Source organism: Talpa europaea (genome assembly GCF_964194135.1).
Source record: "Talpa europaea genome assembly, chromosome: 7".
Lineage (NCBI taxonomy): Eukaryota > Metazoa > Chordata > Mammalia > Eulipotyphla > Talpidae > Talpa > Talpa europaea.
In genome coordinates this window covers 133,074,461-133,092,881 of record NC_140074.1, presented here as the reverse complement: position 1 = coordinate 133,092,881, position 18,421 = coordinate 133,074,461, and the positions used below count along the sequence as shown (strand labels likewise).

General features: G+C 43.8%; 2 protein-coding genes across 3 annotated transcripts in view; one reads left to right on the top strand and one right to left on the bottom strand.

The window, feature by feature from the left end:
• Positions 1-3,883, bottom strand: part of NUP85 (nucleoporin 85) — a gene marked incomplete at both ends in the record, with an annotated part of 37,001 nt that extends 33,118 nt beyond the window's left edge. The window contains one exon of the mRNA XM_084238074.1: positions 3,751-3,883. Within this exon, the coding sequence (XP_084094200.1) occupies positions 3,751-3,883 (133 nt within the window). The remainder of the gene's footprint in view (positions 1-3,750) is intronic.
• On the top strand, positions 3,882-11,885 carry SUMO2 (small ubiquitin like modifier 2; the record flags this gene model as incomplete). 2 transcript variants are annotated; one of them, XM_084237598.1, is made up of 4 exons in its annotated part: positions 3,882-3,902; positions 5,385-5,516; positions 10,296-10,367; positions 11,823-11,885. In XM_084237598.1, the coding sequence occupies 4 exons, from the start codon at positions 3,882-3,884 to the stop codon at positions 11,883-11,885; spliced, it is 288 nt and encodes a 95-aa protein (XP_084093724.1). The 2 variants fall into 2 exon arrangements, with proteins under 2 accessions (XP_084093724.1, XP_084093725.1); XM_084237599.1 differs by lacking the exon at positions 10,296-10,367.
• Positions 11,886-18,421: the final 6,536 nt, after the last annotated feature.

The following is an 18,421-nucleotide window of genomic DNA, read 5'->3' as shown; positions in this document are numbered from 1 at the left end:
CCAAGGTTAAAGACACATTGCTGTCAAGTTATTGGCAGCCACTGCAGCATGAGTTCAATCCCAGGCCAGGGAGGTGATACACAAGGCGCAGCAGACCTTTCCTCTCTCACCCGCTGCTCCCCACAGCAGTATATTTCAGTCAGTCTGCCTGTTCCATTCCCCACTCTGTCTCTGGTGAATCCTCTCACTCCCTCACCTCTGGCCTATACCCCAATTCTTGTATGCATAAATATTTTGTTTTAATTTAATGATTTATTTTTTTATGCATACAGGAACTGGGGTACAGGCTAGAGGTGTGGGGGGTGAGAGGATTCACCAGAGGCAGAGTGGGGAACAGAATAGGTGGATCTACTGAAATACACTGCTGAGGGGAGCAGCAGGTGAGACTGGAGAGGTCTGCTGTGACATGTGGGTAGCTCCCTGGCTGGCCAGGGATTGAATTTATGCTGCAGGGGCTATGGACTGCTTCACAGTGCTGTGCTCAACCCCTTGCACCACCAGGAAGGCCCAATAAATAACTTAAAAAAAAAAACCAGGGCCTCCCTGGCAGCACAGCAGGTTGAGCTCCGCGCTATGAAACTGTCCACAGCCTCTGCAGCACCTGTTCAATTCCCCACTGGCCAGGGAGAGATCCACATGGTGTGGCAGACCTCTCCTGCCTCACCTGCTGCTCCCCTCAGCAGTGTCTTCGGTCTGTCTGCCTGTTCTGCTCCTCGCTCTGTCTCTGGTGAATTCTCTCACCCTCCTGCGCCTCTGGCCTATATCCTAGTTTTTGTATAAATAAATCAATCTTTAAAAAAAAAAAAAACAAAAAACCCAAAAAACCAATTTGAGTTGATTCTCTAGCCTCTGCTCACAGAACAGCAGTTTGCTGTTGGACTCTATATTGCTCACACATTTAAGTCTGTTTGGCTGTTTTCACAGGCACTCCTCCTATGCCTTGAAGGTGTTTTGGTGATTTCATAGGACTTTGGAGAGGGAGGGGAATATTATTATAGTCTACACCTGTCACCAGTTGCTAGCAGAGATAATTAACTATTGGTTGTTGAGACCCTACATATTTAGGATGCAAATTTTACATAACATATTCCTCTTTGATGGCTCCGTGATCCTACAAGAATGGGAAGGTATATAACAAAAGGAGACTTGGTTCAGCAGAGTAAGGATAGCATCTCTTTTTCTTTCTCCATCATAGCTGGCACAGCACCCAGCACGTTCAATCCCTGATACAGCAGGCGCTTGATCCACAGTCCTTGCCAGCTGGTATTGGGCAAACTACTTAACTCCTTTGAGTCTCAGTAGCAAATACATACTACACCCTGTTGGAAGGGTTTGTATAAGGAGAAATGTGCTAATATTAGGAAAGTCCCATTCAGTGCCTGCCACATGGCAGTAACTTCTCTTGCCCTTCCACTTCTTGTGTATTTCCTACCTGCCTCCCCTCCCACTTTATACATCATTTGAGTCAAGGTTATTTGTCTTTCTTTGCCCAAAGCCTAGCACAGGACCTTACATATAGTGATAGTTTCAATTTATTCACTTATCCAGTGATTCCTTGAGAAACTACAATGGACAGAAACTTAGAGCTGAGAGAGCTGGCAGATTCAAGAACCCCAAGTAAAGGAATATAAGAGAAACAGAGGCTTCCAGGAAGAAATGAGTTTAGAATGGTTCATCTGGATTAGATCCCAAAGGGATTTGTAGGTCTTATAAGAATTTTGGACTTTATCCTGTAAGGCAGAAGATTGCCACAGAACCAAGGAGTGGCTGAAACTTTTTATTTTAGAAGAGTTTGTGGGGCCTCCCCGGTGGCGCAGCGGTAGAGCGCTGGGTTGCGAAGCTGCCCGCGGCCTCTGCGGTGCGGGTTCGATCCCCGGCTGCTCCCCGGCCTCCGGAGGAGGGTCCCACGTGGCGCGCAGACCTCTCCTGCCGCCCGCTGCTCCCCTCAGCAGTGTACTTCGGTCCTTCTGCCTGCTCTGCTCCCCGCTCTGGCTCTGGTGAATTCTCTCACCCTCCCGCGCTTCTGACTGTACCCACTGCTTGTATAAACAAAACAAACAAACAAATAAATAATAAAAAAAAAAAAAATGCCTCTATAAAAAAAAAAAAAAAAAAAAAAAAGAAGAGTTTGTGGCTCCCAGACTTGAATGTGCTTACGAATCACCAGGGAAGTTTGTTTAAAGGGGATCCCAGTGGCACACTGCCCAAGACACACATTTAAACCAGCACCCTAGGGGATTCTGAATCAGTTAAATATTCAGGCTAGTGTGATTCACCTTAAAACAAAAGGACCAGTTAGGAGGCTCTGGCAGTAGCTCTGGAGAGAGCTGGTTTGAGCTTCAGGCTTGCCTGCCTCTCTGGATCAGTCCACCTTCCTTGCTCTGTTTTACATCTAAAGCCTCTGGGACATCCTAGTGGAGGGGTTCAGAAGTCGGCTTTATTTATGGGTTGGAAACTCAGAGGGAGAAGTGGACTAGAAATAGATATTTGAGAATAGCAAATAGATGGTAACAGAAGTGGGTGAAATCATCCCAGGAGAGGGAATAGAAAGATCCTCAGGGAAAGGAGTCTAGACCAAAACCCAGGGACTATAGAAAGGAAGGGTTGAGGGGGAAAAAATTGCAAGGGATCAAAGACTGGCCAGAGTCACAGTCCAAAGTGACTGGGCTTCCCAGGGAGTGGCAAACTGGGAAGCCTACCCGGCTCAGAGAAGAGGTCTGCCCTGACCTTGTAAGAGCAGTTTTAGTGGCAATACGGGGACACACCAGATTGTGGTGGATTGAGGAGTGAGTGGGAGGTGAGGGAGTGGAGACAGCTGGCATGGACGTTTTTTCAAGATGTTTGGCCAAGAATCGAGAGAGATGGTGGCAACTTAAGAAGGAGATGGTGGCAACTTAAGAAGGAAATAGAGTCTTTTTCTATGCTAACGGAGAAGTGGAAGGAAACACAGGGACAAAGAAAACAATCAATAAAGCCTACAGACAGGAGCAGGGGGAGTCCTCTGCGCAGATGTTACCATTGCTCCATAAGACAGGAAGAATCGACTTCCATTCGTTTTTAACCGGATGGAAGGAGGAAATAATTGGTTTGGAAGCTAATATTGGGTACTTCTCTCGGATGGAATGTTTCTTCTTGGAGGTTGAGCGAGGAGTTCAGGGGATGAACATTTTTCCACAGTGCAAGAACAGGGTGACCAGTAGGGTGTAAGTAGTCACCGAACTGAGGAAAGAGCCGGGTGGGAAGCGGGTTGAGGCTGAAGCTTTAAAAATTCAAAGGCTGAGAGGCCGACTGAGAGGAAGTTTGATGTTCCTCTAACCGTGAGGAAAGCTGCATTTGGGGCACTAAACAAGAGGATTTTTTCCCAGAACCTCAGTCTGGGGCTTTGATTTAGGCTCCCCCTTCCTCGTCTACTCAGTCTGCCTTCCCCGGCCTGTGTGTCACGTCTAGGCCTCAAGCCTCCTCGTCCCCACCAAGGACCAGCTGGAAGCCATTTTGATTTAGCTCCACCACCGAAGGAGGACAATACAGCCCCGCCCAGAGCCAGGCGCGCCCCCGCGGCGGGCCGGGTGCGCGTGTCCGCGCCTCTTCCCGCCGGCCTGGCGGGCGCCGGGCCTCAGTCGGGGCGGCGCGGGGCGGGGGATGGGGGTGGTTATGTAAGCGTTGCGCGCTCCCGCGAGGCGGCAGCCAATGGGAAGCCCCGCCGGCTCGTGCTCGCGCACGCAGGGTGGGGGGAGGGAGCGCACGACGTGCGCGCGCCCTCTCCCTCCTCCACCGCTGCCGCCTCCTTCTTCTGCCGCTCCTGGTGCTGCTTGTGTGCTCGTTCGGTGCGGACCTGGTACCTCTTTTGTGAAGCGGCAGCTGAGGAGACTCCGGCGCTCGCCATGGCCGACGAAAAGCCCAAGGTGAGCCGGGCGCCGGCCGCCTCGCCGTGCGGCCGGGGTCACGACGCGGGCCGGGGTCCGGCCGGAGCCCGCCGCGGGCTCCCCGCGCCCGCCCGGGCCCCCCACGGGGCCGGCCGCGGCTCAGGCCCGGGCGCTCCGCGCCATTTTCCTCCCTCCCCCCTTCCTCCCGCCCGCGCCGAGGAGGCCCCGCCGCCTCCCCCGCCCCCGGCCGCCTCGGAGTGCGCGCGGGGCGCGAGTTGGGCGGGCGGATCGCGGGCGCCCGCGGGCCCACCGGCCGCGAGCGGGGCTCCTCGGGCCCGGCCGGCCGGGCGCGCGTGAGGAGGGCGTTAGGGCGCGCGGGTCCCGCCCTCCGCCGCGGCGGGGAGGACCCTGCGCCCGGGGCTCCCCGGTGGGGGCCGCGGGCATCTGGGCGCCCCGACCGCGGCCGCGCCGGCCGAGCCAGGCTCGGGGCGAATCAATGGGCTGCCGGGGGGCCGGATGCCCGTCGGGCCGGCGAGAGGCCGGGGCTCGGGGATTCCCGGGGAGCCCGTCCCGCCGGAGCGGCCCCGGGACCCCGCGGGGGGATGGGCAGGGGCTCGGCCCGGGTGCCGGGCACCCCTTCCCGCGGAGGCCATGTGGAGTCGGGAAGTTGGAGGCGCAGGAGCGGGGTGCTCGGCGGGCCCGAACTTTTTAACGCGGGTTTTGAGGAACCGGGAGCTCTTCCCCGTGCGGCCCGGGGCGCCCGGGCTTGGGGTTCGTTTTGCGACTCCCCCGCCCTTCCTTTTTTTGAAGTGATTTAGCGGGCTGCGGAACTCGTCGTCTTTGGCTGTGATGAATGTAAGATTGGGAGAAATCGACCAGGAAAAAAAGTGCGTTTGATCCATGACAACAAAGGGGAGGGGAGAGCGGGCGCCTCACTCGCACAAACACGCCCGAAGCGGCCGAGAGGGGCGAACGGCGGCCGGGGTGCCCAGTTAGGACCGCGGCCTCGGGGAGACGCAGGGCAGATTGCTCCGGTCTCTGCAAAGCTGCGTTTGGTAACTTTTTAACAAGAGAATTGGAGTGAATTTTGAATTGCAAGCTCTCGGTTGTTTTTCTTATACTTTGCACTTTACAACACTTTGACGAGAGAAGGGTCGCTTTTACTCTTTGGAGGGGGAGGTATGTTTTGAGAGTCATGCGAAAGAACCCCGTTTTAGAAAATTCAGATTCAAAGGAGAGCCCTGGAGTAGATTGAGGAGGACCCATCTTTCCAAATCGATTGTTGCCACTGACGGCACTGCATGGAGACTGCCTTTCTGTTTCTCTGACAGCTAGCTGATGTGGTTGCTCCCGATTTCTCATCTTTCACATTGATTTCAGCAGTTCAGAAATGCCCTGTTCTCTGGTATCGCATGGAAGGGGAAACCTGTTGATTTCTGAAGCAACTTGGGCTACTGCTGCTTTAAAAGATAATTTGTTTTTCACATTTTCCAAATTATACTTTTATTTTTCTTTCAACAGGAAGGAGTCAAGACTGAGAACAACGATCATATTAATTTGAAGGTGGCGGGTCAGGATGGTTCTGTGGTGCAGTTTAAGATTAAGAGGCATACACCACTTAGTAAACTAATGAAAGCCTATTGCGAACGACAGGTGAGGAACTGACATGTGCATTTCCACTGAATAAAACTTCTTTAAAAAACAATCCAAACCTTCTTTTCTTGTAGAAACTAGGTGAGCATGATACATAATCAACTCTCTTTAGTAGATGAATATGTACGTATGCTTAGCATTATCAGCTTTATTATACCTTTGGTATATTGATTCTTCATGAAAATCCTTAGGATGGTTTGATTAGTATTATATATGATTCTAGGCTTATGCCAGGAATGCATCGAATTATAGTCACAACACTTCGTTTGTTCCCGAGGAGACATAATTTTACTTTTGTAAGAAAGTAAGAATGAACTTGGTAAAATTTTTGGTCAGGTTTCTTTTTTATCAGTTTCATATTTGCTAGTGTCAAAGCAGTATTTTAACCAATTTGAAAGTAAAATTGAGTTAAGGATATTGTAATTTTCCTGTAAAATTGATCTTTTTATACTAATAGTAGTAAATTTAACTGAGTCAAGCATAAACATTCCTGTGTTATAGGGATATTTGCATTTTACTCAGAAAATAGTAAATAGACATGAAGAAGAGGAAGTAGAAATGAACAGATGCTGGGAGATTAATGCAAACATTATGACAAAAGAAGTTTCCTTTTGTGATATTGAGTCTGTAACAATATAGAGACAACTTTAAAGGTGAATTTTGCAGGTAATACAAAAACTGGTCCCTCAGTCACTTAATCTAATAACAATGACCTGTTGGAAGTGTTTTTCTACCCTGAATATGTACTGTAAAAGCTGTAGAAAATCATTCTTTTGACAATTTATCCATATTGCAAACTGTCCTTAAAAAACAAAATTTTCATTAGTTCCTTATACAGACACAATGTTCAATATACTCCTCTTTAGTGAATTTTGGTTAAATTCCTCTTACTAATAGTGCTAAGGAATTTTTGCACTGTTGACTTCCATATTTGAACTCTAGTGCCCCTGCAGGTGACAGGGGAATTCTCCAAGGTGATCATTTTGTAGATCTTATGTAGCAAAGCCTTATACAAAATAGAAACACATGCTTATACTTGGTTTTCAAAATTCTCTGTGTATCTTTTTAACTTTTTCCTACTTATAACTATATTTTAGTTTTTAAAACATATTTTCAGCACTTAATTATGAAAACTTCATAGAGCAAAATGAAAAAACTGACTTTGCATACCCGGTACCCATGGGCTCACCACCTAGCTTTAACCTTGAGCATTTTACTGTACCTATTTTCAAGATAGCCTGTATTCCTTGTAGGGGCCTCAGAGAGTTTATCGATGGGATATTTACCACATTCCAACCATGTGCTGGGCCATCCCATATGCCAGAAAAATAGTGAGACCATCTTAGTACGCCAAGTTGTTCTTAATAGGAGATTGTCTGATCAGATTGAGTTACTTGGTTAATCAAAACTTTAGAAAACTTTTTTGCTTTCCTGCCATGTTAATAAATTGAGTGCATTACTTAGTATGAAAGTTTTCTTGTATTTTCGAGTTACTAGGCTCAAGATTGGGATTGGGATTGACCAAAACTGTAGGGGCCACTACACTACAGGGAAAAAGCATTAGTAACCCGTGACATGTAATTCCACTCCTTACCTGATGGGATGTAAGTTTAAAGATCTGATCCAGGAAGAACTTGGAAAAAATGGTTATTCACAATTTCTCTTCAGTTGGGAATAGTCTGAATTTTGACCGAAACAAGGTTTCTCCGTGGAAAAGGGCATTGAAGTATCATATTGAGCCAGTCCTTTTTAGACTATCAAAACACTAGAATATTTTATCTAACTTGCATAGCCAGACTTTTCTTTTTTTTTTTTTTTTCCCCTTTTTTTTTTTAGGGGTGAGGGGCTCAGTTGAGAATTTTTGTCTAAGGGTTCCTGTCAAGATTAATTGAATGCTCATACTGTCTAATAAACTCACTTGGTGGTGTATTTCTGGAGGATTTCCAGTAGATGGCAAATAGGCATCTCAAACTTTTGATTTGCAAGGGGACTTTTGGTTCTACTTGAAGAAATCATTTTCTCTGGTGCCCTTACTCAGTAAGTAGCACCATTCTGCATCCCGTTTGAGAGCAAAACCTCGAAATCATCTTTGATGATGCTTTGTAATTCAGATAAGAATCCATGCATATGTTATGTTCCCCACCTAAATCTATGGTGTCTTAGCACAGTAGCCACAAGCCACATGTGACTGTTTACCACTTAAAATGAGGCTTGTCCAAATTGAGAGGTGCTATAAAGTGTAAAGTATATACCAGATTTTGAAGGCTCAGTAGAGAGAAAGTGTCTCAGTTTTTTTAAAATGTTGGTTACATGTTGCAAATGATAGTATTTTGAGTACATTGAATTAAAATGTTTGCTAGTGAGCTATTTAATGTGGCAACTAGACAATTTTAAATGCCATAGCTTACATTATACTTCCATTTGATAATGCAAAGCCTTCCAATGGTTTTCTTTCATTCACTCTTGCTCCGTTACTTGGAGAACTCTGATTAATTCACAGTGCCCCTGTTCCTAGCACTCATCATACAACTCTTTCTGACTGGGGGAGGGATGTTTGCATTGATCACTGACTACATGTACCAGAATGTAAGCTCCATGAGGACGAGCCTTTTCGCTGACCATTTCTCTAGCAGCTAGACCCCCATCTTGGCATATAGAACCTGCTCAACAAGTGCTTTTAAGATGATGAGGAACATACTGAGCATTGGAAGGTTAGTTTGTAAATAAGTTTTTCTTGCATATGTGGAGTTGGAATTTGTCCACTTCATGTCAACCATTTTTAGCTAATTAAGAGCACACTATTCCATTCTCTTGTGGATTTACAGATTATTTCATGGAGTGTAAGTTGATGTCAGAGAGCACAGAAATTTGATTTGGTTCCATTCATTTTTGTGCAATGAGGAAATGATCCAAAGAACAATGTATAACTCTTCAGGGCTCACAACCTTATAAAACTCAGATAATGATTTATATAGCAGAGACGCCCCAAATACTGGTTTGAAAACTGAACATGGTTTATAGAGTCTTGAAAAGTACGTTTTCTGAATTTTGGACTTGAATCTAGTGTAATTGACACAGGCTGCAAAAGAGGAATGTAGTTTGCTTGTGTTTTGGGCCTGCTTTTTTCCTCCCCTTTTGTTTGGAATTGATCTTGCCATTGACTTATGTTCTTGCCAATAGAGGTAGTAAAGAAAGAAAGTAATGCTTAGTATTTTGTTGCTTTAAGGAGTCTTTAAAGGGGATATTTGCAAATACATAATACTAATTAATGAATTGGCATTCAGTTCTTGGTTGCTCTGTGTGATCATATGTTAAATTTGTCATGAATGGACTAAGGTTGTGGATGACACCTACCTGGTGGGAGATTCCTTGTACTTTTCATAACAAGGTCTGGTCTGGCGGTGTCCAAGGTGAGAGTTATAAAGGAAAACATGACCTCTGTGTTTTAAGGACCGATTCCATGAGCCCTTGTTAAGGGAGGGAACGCAGGTGTTAGATGAACACTTTGTTAATATGTTAATATGTTTGTTAATACGTACTTCAGGAGTAGGTTATATTTTCTTAAATATCAAACCAGGGAGTTTGTGTAATGATGTAGTTTGTAATTTTGAGCACAGTTCAGGATTGACTTTGTAAGATGGTTCCTAGAAAGCAAATTTTCAAGGTAATATTTCACAACAGTGTATTTGAGATATACTTTCTTATCTTCATTTGACACTGGAACTAAACGAAACGTGGAAGGGATGTGTTAAAGCTCATTTATCTCCTTAATTGAAACTAAACTCCAGTAATAAAAAATTTCACTTCCCTCTATTTAGTAAAGCTCCCCAGCTTACCTTTAAACTTTCACATTTTCTTTTTAAATGAAGAAGAAAAAAAAAAAAACTTGGGTGGATGGGCATTTTAGAGCCATAACTCCATCAGAATTGCGTGCAAGGGATATAGTGGAACTAAGGTCAGGTTCCTATCTCCCCTGGAGTTTAAGGGGTTTAAGTCTCACTTTATTTTCTAGTGAGAAGTTGACAATAGTTATAGGTTCCAATAAATACTGAGAAGCAAATTAAAAGCCAGGTGCTTCTTTGGAGCTATTCTAGGAATTTCATGAGTATGGATTATGGTCTTAGGGTTTCAGGACAGTTAATTCCTTGTGTTCTGTTGGGAATATCCTGACTGCCCAAGGATAAGAACTTGTTGAATACCTGTGGTTTGCTTTGCGCTGGGTGGGACATGTTACTTTTGCATGATGATAGAAAAAGAGGTAAGGCAGTTAGTTTTTCAGGCAGTTTTACTTCACTTCTTTTAGGTGACTTGTTTACATTGTTATTAAGGGTGTTTTTCTTTTGGAGAACTCTTCTGTGTATCAAGGAGTGCTGCTCTGTGTGTGTCTTGATTTTCCTATCAATATCTTATTTTAAATGCAGTGGTAGACCCTCAGGTATGATCTGTTCAATCTTGGAGTAACTTTTCAAAGAAGACTTTATAAAACATTTTCTAAAGAAAGTTCAACGTACTTTTTTTCTTAGCTTCTTTACCTATAAAATTTGTGGGTTTTTTTTTTTTTCCCAATTTTACTGGGGCAATTGATATACAGCACTTGATGAAGTTTAAATTAGTGAAAGTGAAAAGCAGCCCAAATCCTTTTACCTAGTAACTTACTGGTGAGCATTTATTAAGATATCTTTTAACGTAAGTATGTGCTTAGTTTTATTTAAGGTGGAGTTCTTAATCTTTTTTTTTTTTTTTTTTTAATATACTTCCTACTTTTGAATTCTTGTCCAGGGTTTGTCGATGAGGCAGATCAGATTCCGATTTGACGGGCAACCAATCAATGAAACAGACACACCTGCACAGGTAAAACTCTCTTTGTGCTAACCAGAAAAACGAAAACCTTTTTTATAATTCTCTCAACAGCTTTATGAATTGATGCACTTTTGGTATTAGAATATATATACAGCTATTTACCAGAATTCAAACTATGTAATAGGGTCTCCCTGGTAGCTCAGGGGTTTAAGTCTCAATGCTATTAAGCTATCACCAGCCACTGTAGCCTGAGTTTGATTCCCGGCCAGGGAGCTGACCCACATGGCACAGCAAACCTCTCCTGTCTCCCTTCTGCTCCCCACTCTGTCTCACCACCACCACCCCCAACCTCTGGTCTACACCCCAGTTCTTATATGCATAAATAAAATAAATCTCTTTTTAAAAAAGGTATGTAATATATGACCAAAGGAGAACAGAAAAAAGAAAATAGTGATAGGGTCAGGAAATGCCAATGGTTATAAAAGATCTAGCTGTCATTTAGTAGAACTAATAGGTCATGTAGTTACTTTAACCCATTTTTTACTGTTGCCAGCATTTTGGGGACAAAATAAAACTTTTCGTTTCTTCAGAATGTTTTGTTTTTCTGTTGCTACAACTCTTGATCATATGCAGAGTTCCCCCCACAGGTGATTGGTGGGCTGTTGATTGTGACGATTTTATTTGAGCTTTTCAAACTGAATCCTCGGGAACTGAAGGGAGCTAATGGCTCTAACTGCAAGTCTTCCAGTAGCTTGGTTTGATAGGGCAGGTTCTTGGTAATAGGTGGTTTCCCAAACCCTTCACAGAGTGAAACTGTCTGATCCCTTAATCTCTTTACATATCACTTCAGTTATTTTGTCAGTTTGTAAGGGATTGACTGGACTGGCCACTATGGCAGAAGCACTTTGTTTCCATGTACTCTTAAATTTCATTTAAGACTTCCAATTTTGGGGGAAAATACTTTCAGGGAGAAAACATTTAAATTGGAATCCTTGTGTGTTTTTTAACCCCATTAAAAACTAGAAAGTAATAAATATGGTGTGAATGAAGCACCACATCCAGCTTGTGGTTTTGTTGATGATCTTCAAAAGTTTGAAGTGTCTTTGAGTTGTTCCTGAGGGGAAAACCTTTTGATGAAATTTCCATTGGCTAGACTCTAAGAAGCAATTCCATTACAAGCCACAAGGAAAGAAGCAGTTATAGTACATAGCCACAAGGAGGAGCTGAGTTCTCTAGATGAATGTGAAAAATTCTTATCATTTGAAAACATACTCAGGTTTTTTTAACTTAAAAAACAAAGCTTTTTATAATCTCAATAAAAGGGAATACCAAATGGAAGAGATTATGTAAACCCAAATCTGATGCTGCATTAGGGTCTGGGGTGCGGGGAAAAAAAAGAACCCTGGAATTTGTGCCTTTTTTCCCCCCAGGATATTTAAGTTTGATGATTTAAAGTGTTAAGTTTAATAATCAATGGTCTTCAATTTACTTTTTCTATTACGCTAGTTGGAAATGGAGGACGAAGATACAATTGATGTGTTCCAACAGCAGACAGGAGGTGTCTACTAAAAAGGGAACCTGCTACTTTACTCCAGAACTCTGTTCCTCCAGACCAAGAAGACATTCTCAATTAGAAAACCGCAATTTGGTTCCACCACATCCTGACTACTACAGTATAGTTTTCTCTATTCTTTCATTTTCCCCTTCCCCATTCCTTTATTGTACATAAAGTAACTGGTGTATGTGCACAAGCATATTGCATTTTTTTTTTTTAAACTAAATGGCCAATGGTATGTTTTGATTGACAGCAAATGGAGATGGGACGGGGAAAAAAAATATTGGTTCTGTGAAAACACCCCCTTTCTCCATTAGTGGCATGCTCATTCAGCTCTTATCTTTATATTCCAGTAAGTTATTTTGCTCTCAATGTTTAACAAAAAAAAGAACAACATAAAAATTCTTGCATACCTTGTTCGATTGGAGAATTTTAATGTTTTTCATTTATCATTGTAAAACCAAGGACAATTTTATAACTTTTTTGTACGTAGCTGTTACATGTAGGGCAATCTGTCTTTAAGTAGGGATAAATTACTCTAAAACAAATGAATCCTAGATAGTTTTCCCTTCAAGTCAAGCGTCTTGTTGTTTAAATAAACTTCTTGTTTAAAATGAGCTGTTTTCTTTATTTTGAGGCATATTAAAGTAGAAAATGGAAGCTTAGGGGAAAGCATGACATGAATAGGCCTGCTCAGTTAACATTTCAAGGAGGAAATAGAGTTATTTTGAATTTCTGACAGACTGCGAAACAAAGATTAACAAAGTTTAACAACTGGATGTTTCAGCCTCTTTGTTCAAAAAACTTAGGCATTTCCAAATGTGCAGCCTTATTAGCCAAAAAATTGGATCATAGTGTTGTATTAGTCTTTGTAATGTTTCTGTTTTCTGTAAGCACTACCTAGGCATAGCGGGATAGTACATGCAGCCAGGAAAAAGTTCTGATTTTGCTGGCTGCTGATAAATCACTCGAACATTCTAGCCCTCACTTTGATGAATAAATAAGTACTCCCTAATCTAAAATAGATCGTTAGTAGCCTAAAGATCTAAAGTAGGCTTCCTTCCTTGAGAATACGGAAAGACAGGAATTAAGTGATAAAAATACTATTTACATATTTCAATTCTTACAGCCTTAAATATGCGGGGAATAAACATTTAAAATTCCAATGTATGGGGAATGGTCATAGATTCAGGTCCAATGAACATGATATTAAAACTGCAACGATGTTCTTTTTTTTTTTTTATTTTTTTATAGAGGCATGCTTTATTTATTTGTTTGCTGGTTTGTTTGTTTGTTTTGTTTATACATGCACTGGGTACAGTCAGAAGCGCGGGAGGGTGAGAGAATTCACCAGAGCCAGAGCGGGGAGCAGAGCAGGCAGAAGGACCGAAGGACACTGCTGAGGGGAGCAGCGGGCGGCAGGAGAGGTCTGCGCGCCATGTGGGACCCTCCTCTGGTGGCCGAGGAGCAGCCGGGGATCGAACCGGCGCCGCAGAGGCCGCGCGCAGTTTCACAACCCAGCGCTCAACGGCTGCGCCACCGGGGAGGCCCAGCAACGATGTTCTTAATCTAGTCTGATTTAGGGATGAAACAGGTCCAGAGGCTTTATGTCACTATGCTAGTTGCTTATAAAAGTGAAATTAAAAGTTTAGATTTCCTGATGCCTGTTATGTGAGTTCTCCAGTACTGATTCTCAGGAAACCAAATTTCCACTCCTATCAGTATAACCTGTTTGGATCAAGTGCTCCTGTTCTGTCATGCTTTGTCATTCACTTAATTCACTCTACCTCTTTTGCAATGTGGTTTTTTTGTTACATTCATTTCTCTAATGAATGGGCTTCCCCAGAGACAGCAGGAATCCTGTGGACTTTTGGATCTGTATGTGTAAGTTAATCTTGAATCAGCTATTATTTTCCTGTATGTATAGTGCTATACCAGCCTGTTTTTACAATTTATATTGTGAAATAGTATGGGGTGTCTACCCCCAAGAATTCTCAAAAGAGGTCAGGTAAGTATATTTCTCTTGTCCTAGGTACTATTTAATAGTGGAAATTTGTGATGCCCACCAAGTCAGGGTTAAAGTTCAAGCCAGAGGACTTAATTATGAGGGGGTGGGGTGGGGGTCTTGAATGGGGTTTTTGTTTAGTGATAATATACTTACCAGGAATTTGCTGATATCATATCTGAGCTTTTGCCATGTTGGGGAAAGAGAAACTTTAAATTCTTCCATAGTTGAAAAACTTGGTAGAATAAAAAGAGCCAGAGGGAAGTGCGTGGGAAGGGCATTTCCATAGTTAATGCTATATTGTGGCCTGGTGATACTTGGGTCAGTGCATCTGCTTAGGAGTCACTTTATTTCTGTTCTATTTAAAATTTATGTGTAGGGGCCTCCCTGGTGGCGCAGTGGTTGAGCGCTGGGTTGTGAAGCTGCCTGCAGCCTCTGCGGCGCCGGTTTGATCCCGGGATGCTCCCCGGCCACCAGAGGAGGATCCCGATGGCGCATAGACCTCTCCTGCTCCCCGCTGCTCCCCTCTGCTCCCCTCAGCAGTGTGCTTTGGTCCTTTTGCCTGCTCTGCTCCCTGCTCTGGCTCTAGTGAATTCTCTCACCCTCCCGCGCTTCTGACTGTACCCAGTGCTTGTATAAATTAAATAAATAAAGCAATACCAAGCTTAGTGTTTCAAAAAAAATAAAAATAAGTAAAATTTATGCGTAGAAGAACTGGGGTGTAGACCAGAGGTACAGGAGGTAGGATTCACCAGCGACAGTGGGGAGCAGAACAGCCAGATTTACTGAAGTACACTGCTAGGGGGAGCAGTGGGCGAGACATGTCTGCTGCGCCATATGGGTCAGAATGAATTCATTCTCTGGCCGGGATTATACTTGGGCCATCTCAGTGATAGCGCTGAGACTTAACTCCTAGGCCACCAGTGAGGCCCTTATTTCTGTTAACATTTTTTGGTTGTTGCTCTCACCCTGTTTCGCATAAGTGGTTGTAAGAGACAGATAATCTTTTTTTTTTCTTCCTCAAGATTGATTTATTTATGCATGTGAGAGCTGGGGTACAGACCAGAGATGCGGGGGGTGAGAGGACTCAATAGAGACAAAGTGGGGAACAGAACAGGCAGACTGACCGAAGTACACTGCTGAGGGGAGGGGAGCAGCAGGCAAGCCAGGAGAGGTCTGCTGTGCCATGTGGGTTGCTCTCTGGTGGGTAGAGGCTGCGGATTGCTTCATAGTGCGGTGCTTTAACCCCTTGCGCCACCAGGGAGGCCCAATAAGAGACGTATTCTGTGGAAAAATTACAGAAGCACTTTTTAAACACTTTGAAAACAAGTGAATTGGTGAAAATACTGAGTATTTTTTGGCGGGGCAGGAATGGTTCAGATAATGGGCATTAGATTGACACTTTGGTTAACTTTTGAACAGTTGAGCTAAATTTTCTGACACCCTTGATTTAATAACTTGTTCATATCATAGCTAAGTGAACAAAGTTTTGGATAGGAAGATGAGAGAAATTTAATTCTCAAGTACTCCTCATCCATTACAAACTGCTTAAGACCAAAACAAAAGGTATATCCAACTTTTCAGAAATAGGAGTGTCAAGTTAATTTATCTCATAGTTTTTCTTGTTCATGTTTTCATGGGAATTATTTTAATCTGATGATCAGATTGCATTTTACCTAAAGGGGATGATAAATTGAATGGAAGATGGGAAAGTAAACAGTTGGAGGAGAATTGGAGACTTGGGTCAAGGTGTGTAATGATGTGGGAGATTGTGACACCACGGGGTCAGTAGACAATGAAGGCCCGGGATTGGAGAAAAGGCTCCTGGGAAAAACTTCCATGGTCTTTCTGAGGACTGTGGTTATTGGAGAGGGCCAGCTGTGCCAGTGAATGTTATTTTTGAGATAATGACGCTACCACTTTTAAATAATGACTAACTGAATCTGGATCACGGCTTTATATTAGAATTCCCTGGCAAGCTTTTAAAAATTACCAGTGCCTGTGTTCTCCAGAAACGTATTTTCAAAGTACTATGGAATTGAGAAGCAATTTTGGAATCCTCATAACTTAGAGTTAAGTAGAAGAAACAATAAAACAAATTACAGAGTTAAGTACCTTGTGGAGAAGACTGAGATAGTATGTTTCAGTTGCCTGGCACATTGTCACTTGCATACTGGACTCTAAACATAAGTTACTATTTTCAGTGCGAAGTAAGGGTTCTGCCACAGGATGTGAGTTTTGCACTTAATGTAAATGAGAAACTGGAGGCCATTAAGAGAACTTCCTATTCATTTTAAACAGTACAATCTTAATGTCATAGGTACTTACTAAATGCTAAATACTAAATTGACAATTTTTTTTAAGATTTATTTATGCATACAAGAGCTGGGGTACAGGCCAGAGATGCAGGGGGGTGAGAGGATTCACCAGAGACAGAGTGGAGAGCAGAACAGGCAGATCTACTGAAATACACTGCTGAAGGGAGCAGCGGGCAAGTCAGGAGAGGTCTGCTGCGCCATGTGGGTAGCTCCCTGGCCGGCCGGGGATCGAGCTTATGCTGTTGCAGAGGCTGTGGACAGCTACACAGTGCTGCTGCTTAACCCCTTGCGCCTCCTGGAAGGCCCAATTGACAAATCTTTAAGGAAAAACTATTCTTATCTAATGATTCTCCAAAACTTTAAGAACCAAAGGAACCATCTTACTCATTGCTTCAACTTTCTGACACTAACTCAGTGTTCTGAGGGTTAGTCCTGGGTGTTCCAAAAAAGACCACCTCTTACAGTGAGACTTGGATCTGTATAGTGATAAGCTAATGAAAAGTGTTGCACAGAGTGAAACATAATTAGAGTATTTAAACAGGTTGGAATTTAATCTGCTGTTTGGAATGTGGAGTGTTATTTCTAAGTGGGGACATGTGATTATGTATGAGATAGTTAGGATTTCCTTACACCCTTGGGGCCTTTGTAAATCCATTTGAAGTCTGAGAATTCTCATGGGATATTTGTGTTTTTTGCAATTTATATATTTTTTTAAAGATTATTTATTTATTTATTTTATTGATTGATTGATTTATACATACATGCATACAAGCACTGGGTACAGTCCGAAGCGCGGGAGGGTGAGAGAATTCATCAGAGCCAGAGCGGGGAGCAGAACAGGCAGAAGTTACCGAAGTACACTGCTGAGGGGAGCAGCGGGCGGCAGGAGAGGTCTGCGAGCCATGCGGGACCCTCCTCCGGTGACCGGGGAGCAGCCGGGGATCGAACTGGCGCTGCAGAGGCTGCGGGCAGCTTCGCAGCCCAGCGCTCAACCGCTGCGCCACCGGGGAGGCCCTGCAATTTATATTTTTAAGGCATATTGTATAGCTAACTTTGCCACAGGTTATCGATTTTTGGAATATTAAGGGCATACCCTTTTGTGTTAATAACTTTAGCAATTATTTTTGTAAAAGGGTAAATTCACCTTTAGGTGAGCATGGCATAGGGGAGGTTTTTTGTTTGCTTGTTTATTAAATAGAGTAGTAGGGGCCTCCCCGGTGGCGCAGCGGTTGAGCGCTGGGTTGCGAAACTGCGCGCGACCTCTGCGGCGCCGGTTCGATCCCCGGCTGCTCCCCGGCCACCGGAGGAGGGTCCCGCATGGCGCGCAGACCTCTCCTGCCGCCCGCTGCTCCCCTCAGCAGTGTACTTCGGTCCTTCTGCCTGTTCTGCTCCCCGCTCTGGCTCTGGTGAATTCTCTCACCCTCCCTCCCGCACTTCTGACTGTACCCAGTGCATGTATAAACAAAACAAACAAACAAACCAGCAAACAAATAAATAAAAGCATGCCTCTATAAAAAAAAAAAAAATAGAGTAGTAGTAGCAGGATGGAATTGAGGTAAGGCAAATTTAAACCACATAATCTTACTCAGCTCAGTTTGAGAGGTGCAGGAAATAATGGGGTGATGTAATGATGTGCTGGCAAGGACCTGAAGGGGCCATGTCAGGCCTTAGGGTATGTATATCACTTTGTTTCCCTTAACTTTGAATAAAGACAGGGCAAGAACTTAAAACCATTTTCTGTATTTGAAACCTCTTGGTCAATTCATTTGTTTAATGGCAAATGAATTTTTGGGATGGTTTTGTTTTACAAAAAATTATTCCTTTATTGTGAGATTTTTTATTTTGTATAGAAGAATGGGGGCGTAGGCCAGAGGTGTGGAGGGTGAGCAGATTCACCAGAGACAGAGTGGGGAGCAGAGTGGGCAGATACACTGAAATACACTGCGGAGGGGAGCAGCGGGTGAGTCAGGAGAGGTCTGCTGCGCCATGTGGGTTGCTCCCTGGCCGGCTGGGGATCGAACTCATGCCGCAGAGGCTGTGGATTGCTTCATAGTGTGGTGCTTAACCCCTTGTGCCACCAGATCCGCTGTGCCATGTGGGTCTGCTCCCTGGCTAGGGATGGAACTCAGGCTGCTTTTCTGCCAAGGGCCTTTACATAGTGCTGAGATTCAACCCCTAGGCTACCAGGGAGGCCCATTGGTTGGGTTTTTTTTTTTGTGCTCTGTGT